Source organism: Pristis pectinata, chromosome 3, assembly GCF_009764475.1.
Source record: "Pristis pectinata isolate sPriPec2 chromosome 3, sPriPec2.1.pri, whole genome shotgun sequence".
Classification (NCBI taxonomy): Eukaryota; Metazoa; Chordata; class Chondrichthyes; order Rhinopristiformes; family Pristidae; genus Pristis; species Pristis pectinata.
In genome coordinates, this window is record NC_067407.1 from 126,332,117 (window position 1) to 126,344,108 (window position 11,992).

The window sequence follows — 11,992 nt, forward strand, 5'->3', positions numbered from 1 at the left end:
TTGGCATCAAACCAGTGCTGTAGGTATCTTCCAATGTTCATTAATAAGTCTTAATTTTGCATAGAAATATGAAGCTGTTATAACTGCTATTTACACAGATTATTTTTAAAATAATAAAATGATCTTCACTTTTAGAATCTTCATCATCCAGGAATTGTAAATCTTGAATGCATGTTTGAAACTCCAGAAAGGGTCTTTGTTGTCATGGAAAAACTCCACGGAGACATGCTGGAAATGATTCTGTCCAGTGAGAAAAGCCGCTTGCCAGAACGTGTCACCAAATTTTTAGTCACACAGGTAATTTTTGTTTGATTCTCTTCCTGTACCTAACCTCTTCTTTCTCCCAATGCCAGCAAGCTTCGGTTACTTGCATCGCATTTCAGCAATGGCTGTCACTGCTTTTTAACCCCTAAGTGCATGACAAAAATTTGAAGGATTTTGTGTCTGAAACCATGTTGCCCTGTCTTGAGTTCACTGAGTCCGTGTAGGCTACAGTCTGTCGTAACTTGTGTTATAAAGAAGATACGTGGTGTTGCGGTGGTTTAATTGACAGTATCATGAAAGACAGAGGTGAGATAGGATCAGACTTGAGAACCAGACTTCTCTCAATGTAACATTTATGCAAGCAGGGAATGGGAATGGGAATGGAATTAATTTGCTTTGGTTTACTGATTATTTTTGTTGAAGATCTCATCATTGCATGAGTATCTCTATGAGTGTTTCACCCTTAAAACAGAATAACAATTTCTTTTCTCAAATGCAATGGTCTTTGACATCTCGATGCCATTAGGAACATAGCTAAGTATTATTTGAAGATATGCTGACAGCGGTGGTCAGCATGTTGAAGCTCAGCCCAGCAATGGTAGACCTTGAGCACAAGGGAAGCGCAGTAGAGCAGAAATGTTGGCATGTTCTGATCCCTCTGACCCTTGAATATCAGTAGACTTTAGGAGGAGAATTTTAATAGATTTTCCTAATCTGCCATAACATAAACTCTTGTAAAGATCTGGCATAGGAATGATGGCCTGAATAGCCACCCCTCCTGTAGTATTTTGAGATTCTAGCTTTGTTAGAAACTGTGGAGAAACCTTACAGATAACCTTTTGTGGCTATTCTAACCGGAGGTTAGGAGACCTTGCTTGAAGTTGCAACAGGATGTGGGAAAACCCCACATGAGTTCCCAATGTATGCGCTTGCAGTCCATATTGGTTTCTTAAGAAATAGTTACAGCATCTCTGGTTGAGAAGAAGCAGATGGAAATCTATTATTTTTTATCTGTTTTATGTTTTATCCGATATTATGTTTTATCTGTGTGAGAGAATGCTTTGTGACTTGTTGATTTTTTTTGTTATTTTTCTCTTCTTCCTCTCCATTGCCGAGCAGATAGGTTGGTTATTTGAGGAGGCTCAGAACATTCACCATGAGGGATACAGAGGGAATACTCTGCTTCTCCATGTGCTTCACAGCGCCATTTGACACAATTAACAATGCTAATTTTCAGGATCCAAATTCACACTTTTTATTACTGTGGCCTCAGATGCATACTTAACTAATATATATATATATATATATATATATATATATAGACATACATACATACACATAGATATAGATATAAATATATAAAATATAAATATATACACACACACACACACACACACGTATATATATATATATATATATATATATATATATATATATGTGTGTGTGTGTGTGTGTGTGTATGTATATATATATATAGTGAGTAAGAGTATATGTGTTGCACAGACATGGTCGGCCAGAATTGTGTTTGTTCCTCATTAATAATGCAGTATGATATAGAATTAATCTCATTCTTCTTAATTTTATGGTGGCCAAGATTCTCTCTCTCAGAACCATAGAACAATACAGCACAATACAGGCCCTTCAGCCCACCATGTTGTGCCACCCTTCAAACCACACTTAAGACTATCTAACCCCTTCCTCCCACATATCCCTCCATCTTAAGTTCCTCCATATGCTTATCTAACAATCTCTTGAACTTGTCCAATGTATCAGCCTCCACCACCACCCCAGGCAGCGCATTCCATGCACCAACCACTCTCTGGGTGAAAAACCTCCCTCTGACATCTCCCTTGAACTTCCCACCCATTACCTTAAAGTCATGTCCTCTTGTTTTGAGCATTGGTGCCCTGGGAAAGAGGCGCTGGCTGTCCACTCTATCTATTCCTCTCAATATCTCGTATACCTCTATCATGTCTCCCCTCATCCTCCTTCTCTCCAATGAGAACAGCCCTAGCTCCTTTAGTCTCTCCTCATAATCCATACTCTCTAATCCAGGCAGCATCCTGGTAAATCTCCTCTGCACCCTTTCCAATGCCTCCACATCCTTCCTATAATGAGGTGACCAGAACTGGACACAGTATTCCTAACCAGAGTCTTGTAAAGCTGCATCATCACTTTGCGGCTCTTAAACTCGATCCCCCGACTTATGAAAGCTAACATCCCATAAGCTTTCTTAACTACCCTATCTACCTGTGAGGCGACTTTCAGTGATCTGTGGATATGAACCCCCAGATCCCTCTGCTCCTCCACACTGCCCAGAATCTTGCCATTTACCTTGTACTGCGCCTTAGAGTTTGTCCTTCCAAAGTGTACAACCTCACACTTCTCTGGATTAAACTCCATCTGCCACTTGTCAGCCCAGCTCTGCGTCCTATCAATATCCCTCTGCAAGCTTCGACAGCCCTCCACACTATCCACAACACCACCAATCTTTGTGTCATCTTCAAACTTGCTAACCCAGCCTTCCACCCCCTCATCTAATCCGTTAATAAATATCACAAAAAGTAGAGGTCCCAGAACCGATCCCTGTGGGACACCACTAGTCACAGCCCTCCAATCTGAATGCACTCCCTCCGCCACAACCCTCTGCTTTCTACAGGCAAGCCAATTCCTAATCCACACGGCCAAGCTTCCCTGGATCCCTTGGCCTCTGACCTTCTGAAGAAGCCTACCATGCAGAACCTTGTCAAATGCCTTACTAAAATCCATATAGACCACATCCACCGCACTACCCTCATCAATCTTCCTGGTCACCTCCTCAAAGAACCCTATCAGGCTTGTGAGGCAAGATCTTCCCTTCACAAAGCCATGCTGGCTGTCCCTAATCAGTCCATGATTCCCTAAATGCTCATAGATCCTATCTCTTACAATCCTTTCTAACAGCTGACCCACCACAGACGTAAGGCTCACCAACCTGTAATTCCCTGGTCTATCCCTACTACCTTTCCTGAATAAGGGGACAACATTCACCACCCTCCAATCCTCCGGTACCATCCCCGTTGACAATGAGGACTCAAAGATCCTAACCAACGGTTCAGCAATCTCCTCCCTCGCCTCACAAAGCAGCCTGGGGAATATTCCGTCAGGCCCCGGGGACTTATCTGTCCTAATATTTTCTAACAACTTCAACACATCCTCTCTCTTGATATCTACATACTCTAGGACATTACCCTTACCAACACTGTCCTCAGCATCATCAAGACCCCTCTCCTTGGAGAATACTGAAGAGAAGTATTCATTGAGAACCTCACCCACTTGCACAGCTTCCAGGCACCTTTGTCTTTAATCGGACCTACCTTTACCCTAGCCATCCTTCTGCTCTTCACGTACGAGAAAAAAGCCTTGGGATTCTCCTTAACCCTACTCGCCAAAGTCTTTTCATGTCCCCTTCTCGCTTTCCTCAGCCCTTTCTTAAGTTTCTTCCTTGCTACTCTATATTCCTCATGAGCCCTGTCCGATCCTTGCTGCTTACACCTTATGTATGCTGCCTTCTTCTTCCTAACTAGTTGTTCCACCTCTCTCGTCACCCATGGTTCCTTCATCCTACCATTCCTTCTCTGCCTCACCAGGACAAATCTATCCCTAACATCCTGCAAAAGATCCCTGAACATTGACCACATCTCCATAGTACATTTCCCTTAAAAGATGTCACCCCAATTTACACTCCCAAGTTCTCGCCTTATAGCCTCATAATTCACCTTTCCCCAATTAAATATCTTCCCGTCCTCTTTGCTCCTATCCCTGTCCATGACAATTCTAAAGGTTATGGAGCAATGGTCACTGTCCCCCAAATGCTCACCCACCGACAGATCTGTCACCTGTCCCGGTTCATTACCTAAAACTAGATTTAATATGGCATTCCCTCTAGTCGGCTTGTCAACATACTGTGTTAGGAATCCGTCCTGGACACACCTAACAAACTGTGCCCCGTCTAAACCCTTGGCACTAAGTAGGTGCCAATCAATATTTGGAAAGTTGAAGTCTCCCATTATAATAACCCTGTTATTTTCGCATCTTTCCAAAAACTGCCTCCCAATCTGCTCCTCAGTATCCCTACTGCTACCGGGGGGCCTATAGAATACTCCCAGGAAGGTAACTGCCCCTTTCTTGTTCCTAACTTCCACCCATATTGACTCTAGAGAGGATCCTTCTACATTATCTACCCTTTCTGCAGCTGTAACGGTGTCCCCGACCAGTATCGCCACCCCTCCTCCTCTTCTCCCCCCCACCATCCCTTTTAAAACACTGAAAACCAGGAATATTCAATATCCATTCCTGCCCTGATGTCAGCCATGTCTCTGTAATAGCCACAATATCATAGTCCCATGTACTAATCCAAGCTCTCAGTTCATCTCCCTTATTCCTGATGCTTCTCACATTTAAGTAAATGCACTTTAGCCCATCCACCTTACTACTTCTATAGCCTGTACTCTGCTTCTCCTTCCTCAAAGCCTCTCTACCTGTCAGATCTGACTTTTCCCCATCCCTTCTTCCTCTGACCTACTCCTCCGGTTCCCTTCCCCCCCCCCCCCAATCTAGTTTAAACCCTCCTGAACCACCCTAGCAAACCTGGCCGCAAGGATATTGGCCCCCCTCAGGTTCGGGTGTAACCCGTCCTCTCTGTACAGGTCCCACCTTCCCCAGAAGAGATCCCAATGATCCAAAAATCTAAAACCCTCCCTCCTGCACCAACTTGTCAGTCACACATTTATCTGCCATCTCCTCCTATGCCTCCCTTCACTATCGCGTGGCACTGGCAGCAATCCCGAGATCGCTACCCTCGAGGTTCTGTTCTTCAGTCTTCTGCCTAGCTCGCTAAAATCACTTTACAGGACCTCATCCCTCTTCCCACCTATGTCATTGGTACCAACATGAACCACGACTTCTGGCTGTTCTCCCTCCCGCTCTAGAATCCTGTGGACCCGATCAGCGACATCCCGGACCCTGGCGCCTGGGAGGCAACAAGCCATCTGGGATTCATGCTCACTGCCACAAAACCTCCTATCTGTTTCCCTGACTATCGAGTCCCCTATCACTACTGTCTTCCTCTTCTCCTCCCTTCCCTTCTGAGCAGCAGGACCGGTCCCAGTGCCACAGACCTGGCTACTGCTGCTAGGCCCCGGCAGGTCATCTCCCTCAACAGTCACCAAATCGGAAAACATGTTACTGAGGGGAACAGCCTCCGGGATCCTCTGCTCTGTCTGCCTGCTTGTTTTCTTTTTCCTTTTCCCTTCCTTGACAGTCACCCTTCTATCTACTTCCTGGACTCCAGTAGTACCTGCTTTAAGGGGGGGTGACCGTCTCCTTATGTACAGTATCTACATAACTCTCCCCTTCCCTGATGCTGCACAGTGTTTGAAGCTGTAACTCCAGCTCATCGATTGTGAGCCGAAGTTCCTCCAGCCTCAAGCACTTACTGCAGATGTGGCCATCGTGGACTGCAGCAAGGTCCACGAGCTCCCACATCAAGCACCTGCAGCACACCACCCTGTCCTCCATCAGAACTAATTCTTTTTTCCCCCTAGTTTTTCTACTTAAATATTTATAACCGATATCAGGTAAACCTAACCTTTACCTACCTACCAGCTACTCACCTGCCTTGCCCCTTTAAGCCGAAGCCCCTTGAGCCAAAGCCTGACCACCCTGCTCCCTCTCACTCAGCTGCCCGCTCCGACGCTGCCCGCTGGATATGGCGGTTTGCTTTTTAAACTGCCTGCGCCATACCCGCCGACGTCACGCGCCTGCGCAGTCCAGCCCTCACTATTCCCGATTAAAATCTTATAAAACAACTTAAAAAAGAACCTTATAAAATCTAACCCTTATAATAAAAACCCTATTAAAAATAAAAGAAAAAACTTATCTGCTCAGAAGTCCCATAAATTGTATAACTTATTTCAAAAAGTTTACAACTGTCAATATATCTCTTTTACTGACTTTATCATTCATTTTGTTTTAAAAGATTCTTGTGGCTTTAAGACACTTACACTTTAAGAACATTGTACACTGTGACCTGAAGCCTGAGAACGTACTACTTGCCTCAGCGGATCCTTTCCCTCAGGTGAGTTTATATTGCCAACAAGTTGTTGTTTTATCATTACTCTTTCCCATTGTTCAAAGTAAATCTCAGAAGTAACCACTTTATTTCTTTGCACTTATTAAAATTAACTATGTCCCTTATCGTTGGTTATAAAGATAGTTATGGTGTACTTTCTATCCATCTGACCAACTAACTCATTTACTTTATCAGCCACTGAAGAGGTAACAGTTAAATACCACAGCTTCACCTTTTGACCCTGCACACTACCTACTGAGTACTAATGCTTATGGAACGTGGTGAGCAACAGAGTCGGGGATATTGGTTTGAATGCATTATTGGATACATACAGAGTCGAAACTAAATTATCTTGTGTCCATGACCACTATTTGCATTAACTTTAATGTAGTGCTCTTCCTTTGGCCTAGGATCTTTTCCAAACCAACAGCAGCCCTCTACCATGTAGATATAAGTGTTGAACAGGGGAAAAGGTGCATGATTACGGATTAGTTAATTTTAATAAGTGCAAAGAAATAGTTACTTCTGAGAAGTGGTTACTTCTGAGTCAGTGTGTGACTTGGAGGGGAGCTTGCAGGTGGATGTTTCCCTATATGGATTGTCTTTTAAAGCTATCTTGAACAACTGCTGAATTTTGGCTTCTTTCTAATGACCTTCACCTAGGTAAAGCTCTGTGACTTTGGCTTTGCTCGTATTATCGGTGAGAAGTCATTCAGACGGTCCGTGGTGGGAACCCCAGCCTACCTTGCTCCAGAAGTCCTCCGGAGCAAAGGATACAACCGGTCTCTTGATATGTGGTCAGTGGGTGTTATAATCTACGTGAGCCTCAGTGGCACTTTCCCATTCAATGAAGATGAAGATATTAATGACCAGATCCAAAATGCAGCATTCATGTACCCACCAAATCCATGGAAAGAAACTTCCAGTGAAGGTAGAGATCAACCATAAACTCAAACTTTTATAATTCCAAATTAATATATCAAGCATCTACGTCAGGAATGAAACTGATTGTGTTGGGAATGTTCTGTAGCTTGCAGCCTTTAGATACAGTTGGTGTTGCAATCCAGTTGGCTGTTAGTGAGGGCGCACTGTCTTGGAATATGAAACTGAATTAAAATTAAAATCTTATAGCACACAAAAAGCTCTATTTAAACATTAACAACAATGATAAAGCAATTATAATATTCTTACAGTTGCTCTCTCATCTACATAATTACCCTGCGTACATCTTGCCTCTGGGTTAAATTGATATTGCTATACCCTATTTACGTCATTGACACCTCTATGGACCTGTTTGCTAACAGGTTACATGTCAGAGCTCTAGTCCTTGATGAGCCTCTGTTTTCTCCGGCTAAGTTTTTGGAAGACCACACATTGTCTTCAGCTCCTGTCACAAACTTCATTCCCATGCCACTGATTTAATTCCCTTTCTTTTCACTAACCAAATGATGAACCAGATTGCTCTCAACCTTGCCAACCTGGAGCTGATCTTCTCTACCTTATTGTTCTGGGTTACAGAGACAGATCACCTACTTCCTCCTAAGTAAATGGCTCTACTCCTCCTGGCTTTTGCCATTTAACTATTTCAAGTTAAAAACAGAAAATATGAGAAATATTCAGCAGGTTGGGCAATATTAACGGAGAGAGAAACAAAGTTAAGGTATCAGGGTGAATGAACTTTCACAAGAATAGTTGAAAAACTATCTAAATGTTCATTCTTTCTCTCTTCCTCTACAGAATATTTCTCATTTGGTAGCTAGGCCCAGCATTTCCTGTTTTATTATTTCAGATTTGCAGCATCTATAAATAATTTGCCTTTGGTTCATTATTCCAGTGCTCCCTTGTCAGTATCCAATCCTCTACCTGTCTTAAGCTTCCAGCCATCTTAGACCCCACCAGCTTCCTCTTGCCCACCGTTCCCATTCTCTGTTGCGTTGTACCCTGGTCCATCAATGGTTCAGATTTAAAATCTTCAATCTCATGTTCAATTTCTTCTCTGGCTTTACGTTTGCTATATCTCCCAGTCCTTCCCAGCCTGAATATACACTTTCTCTGACTTTGGCTTCTTGTGCACACACATCAAGAAATACAGAGCTGCAGACACTGGAAATCTGAAATAAAAACAGAAAATGTTGGAAATGTTTGGCAAATCAGCCAGCATCTGTGAAGAGAGAAAAATGGAGTTAAAATTACAGATTAATGACTTTCCATCAGAACTGATACTTCCTGAATATTTCCAGCACTTCATTTTTAATTAATCCCTTTTACCACAAAGAGATTTATTGGCTGCAAAATGATTTAGCATAACCTGAGGTTGTGAAAGTTGTTACATAAAAATATCATTTGTCCAAGTTATGGCCATTATTGTATTTTTAAGATCCTTTCTTCGAATACTACTATGATTCATTCCTTTTCATAAAGTAAGGGGATAACACAAAATGCATTAGCAGATCAAAAAAAAGGAAAAAAAACCACACTGCCTTTTGTGATATCTGGATGCCCCAATGTGCTGAGAAGCCTGCAAAGAGTGTACTGTAATACTGGCATCCCCATCCCACTCCACTTGCTTTCTCTGTGACTGAATAAAGTCAACTTAATATGTTTGTCTCGTTATCATACACAATATCTTGGAAAAGTGCTGTCATTTTTAGGTACTGCTTGTTTGTTCTGGCCATCCCACATCACTAACTCAGTGAATTTTTGCCTCTTTTGCTAGCCATTGATCTAATTAACAACCTGTTGCAAGTAAAGATGAGAAAACGTTACAGTGTGGACAAATCACTCAGTCACCCTTGGCTACAGGTAAACTTACAGTAACTCCTGTTAAGTGGAGCATCATTATGATTTGCGTTTTGCAAATTTTGTTTTTCTGAACTTTGCAACTGCCTGTGTTGTCTTCGATGGCCCTTTTAAATAGCATTTTCATTCAGTGAGAACTTTTTTTTATTAGAACTAAATTGGGATTAAGTGGGAATCCAATGCTTTCAGTTTACTAATTATTCCCTTGGATTTCATTGGTTTTCTGAAGTAGTAGAGATTAAACACCAAAATAATTAGAGTTACAAAATAACAACATTCATATCCTACCATTGATTCTAATACTGAGGTTGTGCAATGTTAAAATATACTGGTGGAATAATACATGACAGTGTATCTGACATTTGATATCTACTTATCAAACGGGGAAGATGAAAGAGCTCTATCTGATTGAGAGTATAGTCTTGGTCTTTTACAGCTGTATGATTTTATGAGGGACTACGGAGGCATTGGGAATCTGAAGAAATTTGCTCCTAATCAGGACTATTTTGCATCCTCTTTTGGGGGGTGGGGGTAGGAAACTTCCTTTCTCCTTCATTTGGAGGTTATTTTGTGCAAGTGTTGTGTAGAGTCCATGTGTTGTATGAAGATGTGTGTGCCAGACCATTTCTTCTGATCAGTTCAATATTTTTCTTTCTCTTTGCTGACCTCCTCATTTCCCAAGCCTCTGGGCGGATCTTGAGATAGCAATCTGGAATGAGTAACCTGGTAGAATTTAAGAAATCTAACGAGCTTAGCTGGCTAGTTAAAAATGAATTGTTAATTTTAATTTAAGGTCTTATGTTGGACACAGGAAATCATAGTTGCTCAAGAGATAAAGGGAACAAGTGGAGATGTTTTGGAGGATATTTGTATTACCAGGGAGGAGGTATTTGCAGATTTACAGCGCATTAAAGTGGATAAATCCTCAGAACCTGACTGAGTGCATCCTGGGACTTTGTGGGAAGCTAGAGGAGAAATAGCGAAGGCCCTTGCAGAGATATTTACTTTATAGTTAGCCACTGGTGAAGTTCCCAAAAACTGGAAGGTGGCTAATGTTCTGCTGCTTAAGGAGGGTAGCAAGGACAAGCCAGGGAACTACAGGCTGGTCAGCCTGATGTCAGTAGTGGGGAAGTTACTGGAGGGAAGTCTGAGGGACAGGATCTACCAGCATTTGGATAGACAGAGGCTGATTAGGAGGAGTCTTGTGCGTGGAAAGTCGTGCTTGACGAACATTTGAGTTTTTTGAAGAGGTAACCAAAAATGTAGATGAGGGTAGGGCAGTGGATGTTGTCTGTTTGGACTTTAGCAAGGTCTTCACCAAAGTCCTGCATGGTAGGCTGGTCTGGAAGGTTGGGTCACATGGAATCAGGGAGAGCTAGTTAGGTGGATTCAAAATTGTCTTGGAGATAGGAAGCAGAGGGTGGTGGTTGAAGGTTGTTTCTCAGAACAGAGGCCGGTGACTAATGGTGTGCTATTGGAGTTGGTGTTGGGACCCTTGTTATTCATTATTTATATAAATGTGACGCACAAGGCTTGATCAGTATATTTGCGGATGACACAAAATTAGGAGGTGGTGTTGATAGTGAAGAAGGTTATTGTAGATTACAGGGGAATATGGATCAGTCAGGGAAGTGGGCCGACGAGTGGAAAATGAATTTCGATGCAGATAAGTGTGAGGTGATGCATTTTGTAAAGTCAAACCAATGTGGGACTTGTACTATAAATAGTACAGCACTAGGGAGTGTAATGGAACAGAGGGACCTAGGAGTACAAGTGCAGAGTTTGTTGAAAGCGGTATCACAAGTAGACATACATTTAGCATGCTGACCTTTATCACTCAGGGCATTGAGTACGGGAGTTGGGACATTATGTTGCAGTTGGATAAGTCATTGGTGAGGCTGCACTTGGAGTACTGTGTACAGTTTTGGTCACCCTGTTATTAGGAAAGACAGGGTTAAACAGGTGCAGAAAAGACTTATGAGGATGTTGCCTGAACTAGAGGGCCTGAGTTACAGGAAGAGATTGGCCAGGCTAATTCTGTATTCCTTGGAACATAGGAGAATGACGGGTGACCTTATAGAGGTTTATAAAATCATGAGGGGCATAGATAAGGTGGATGGTCACAGTCTTTTCCCCAGGGTAGGGAAGTCCAAAACTAGAGAGCATAAATTTAGGGTGACAGAGGAATTATCTAAAAGGGACCTGAGGGGCAACTTTTACATGTAGAGGGTGGTGAGTATATGGAACGAGCTGCCAGAGGAAGTGGTTGAGGCAAGTGCAATTGTATCATTTAAGAAGTACTTGGATAGGTACATGGAGGGGTGGGTCTTTGAGGGATATGGGCCAAACACAGGAAATTGGGACTAGCTGGGTAGGTATTGTGGTTGGCATGGACTTGTTGGGCTGAAGGGCCTGTGTCTGTGCTGTATTGCTCTCTGACTCTGTGGCCATTTAAGGCAAATCAGCTTCAACTTTTGGATTTTAATAGTTCTAATGCTTGAATCAAGTGAATAATTTGTTCAGCTGTTGAGTTTTACACTAATCTTAGTATGCTGAAGTATTCTTGAGTTAGTCAGGACTTAAATGTTTTCTTGCCTGTTTTTATAGGATTATCAGACGTGGCTAGATCTTCGAGAGTTTGAAACCAGGAAAGGAGAGCGTTACATCACACATGAAAGTGATGATGCACGTTGGGAAGAATATTCCCAAGAACACCATCTCCAGTATCCCAAACACTTCATCATGGCACCCAATCTAGATGATATGGAGGAAGATCCTTAATGTATCAAACTGGGCAAACTGCCAGGAGTGAATAAT

The 11,992-nt window shown here is 42.5% G+C and overlaps 1 protein-coding gene across 2 annotated transcripts in view; it reads left to right on the top strand.

Annotated features, from left to right (window-relative positions):
* Positions 1–11,973, top strand: part of prkd3 (protein kinase D3) — a 294,030-nt gene extending 282,057 nt beyond the window's left edge. For both annotated transcript variants that reach the window (XM_052011314.1, XM_052011315.1), the window contains exons 15-19: positions 136–297; positions 6,284–6,382; positions 7,040–7,307; positions 9,093–9,178; positions 11,783–11,973. In XM_052011314.1, the coding sequence (XP_051867274.1) occupies positions 136–297; positions 6,284–6,382; positions 7,040–7,307; positions 9,093–9,178; positions 11,783–11,956 (789 nt within the window). In that variant the 3' untranslated portion in view covers positions 11,957–11,973. The remainder of the gene's footprint in view (positions 1–135; positions 298–6,283; positions 6,383–7,039; positions 7,308–9,092; positions 9,179–11,782) is intronic.
* Positions 11,974–11,992: the final 19 nt, after the last annotated feature.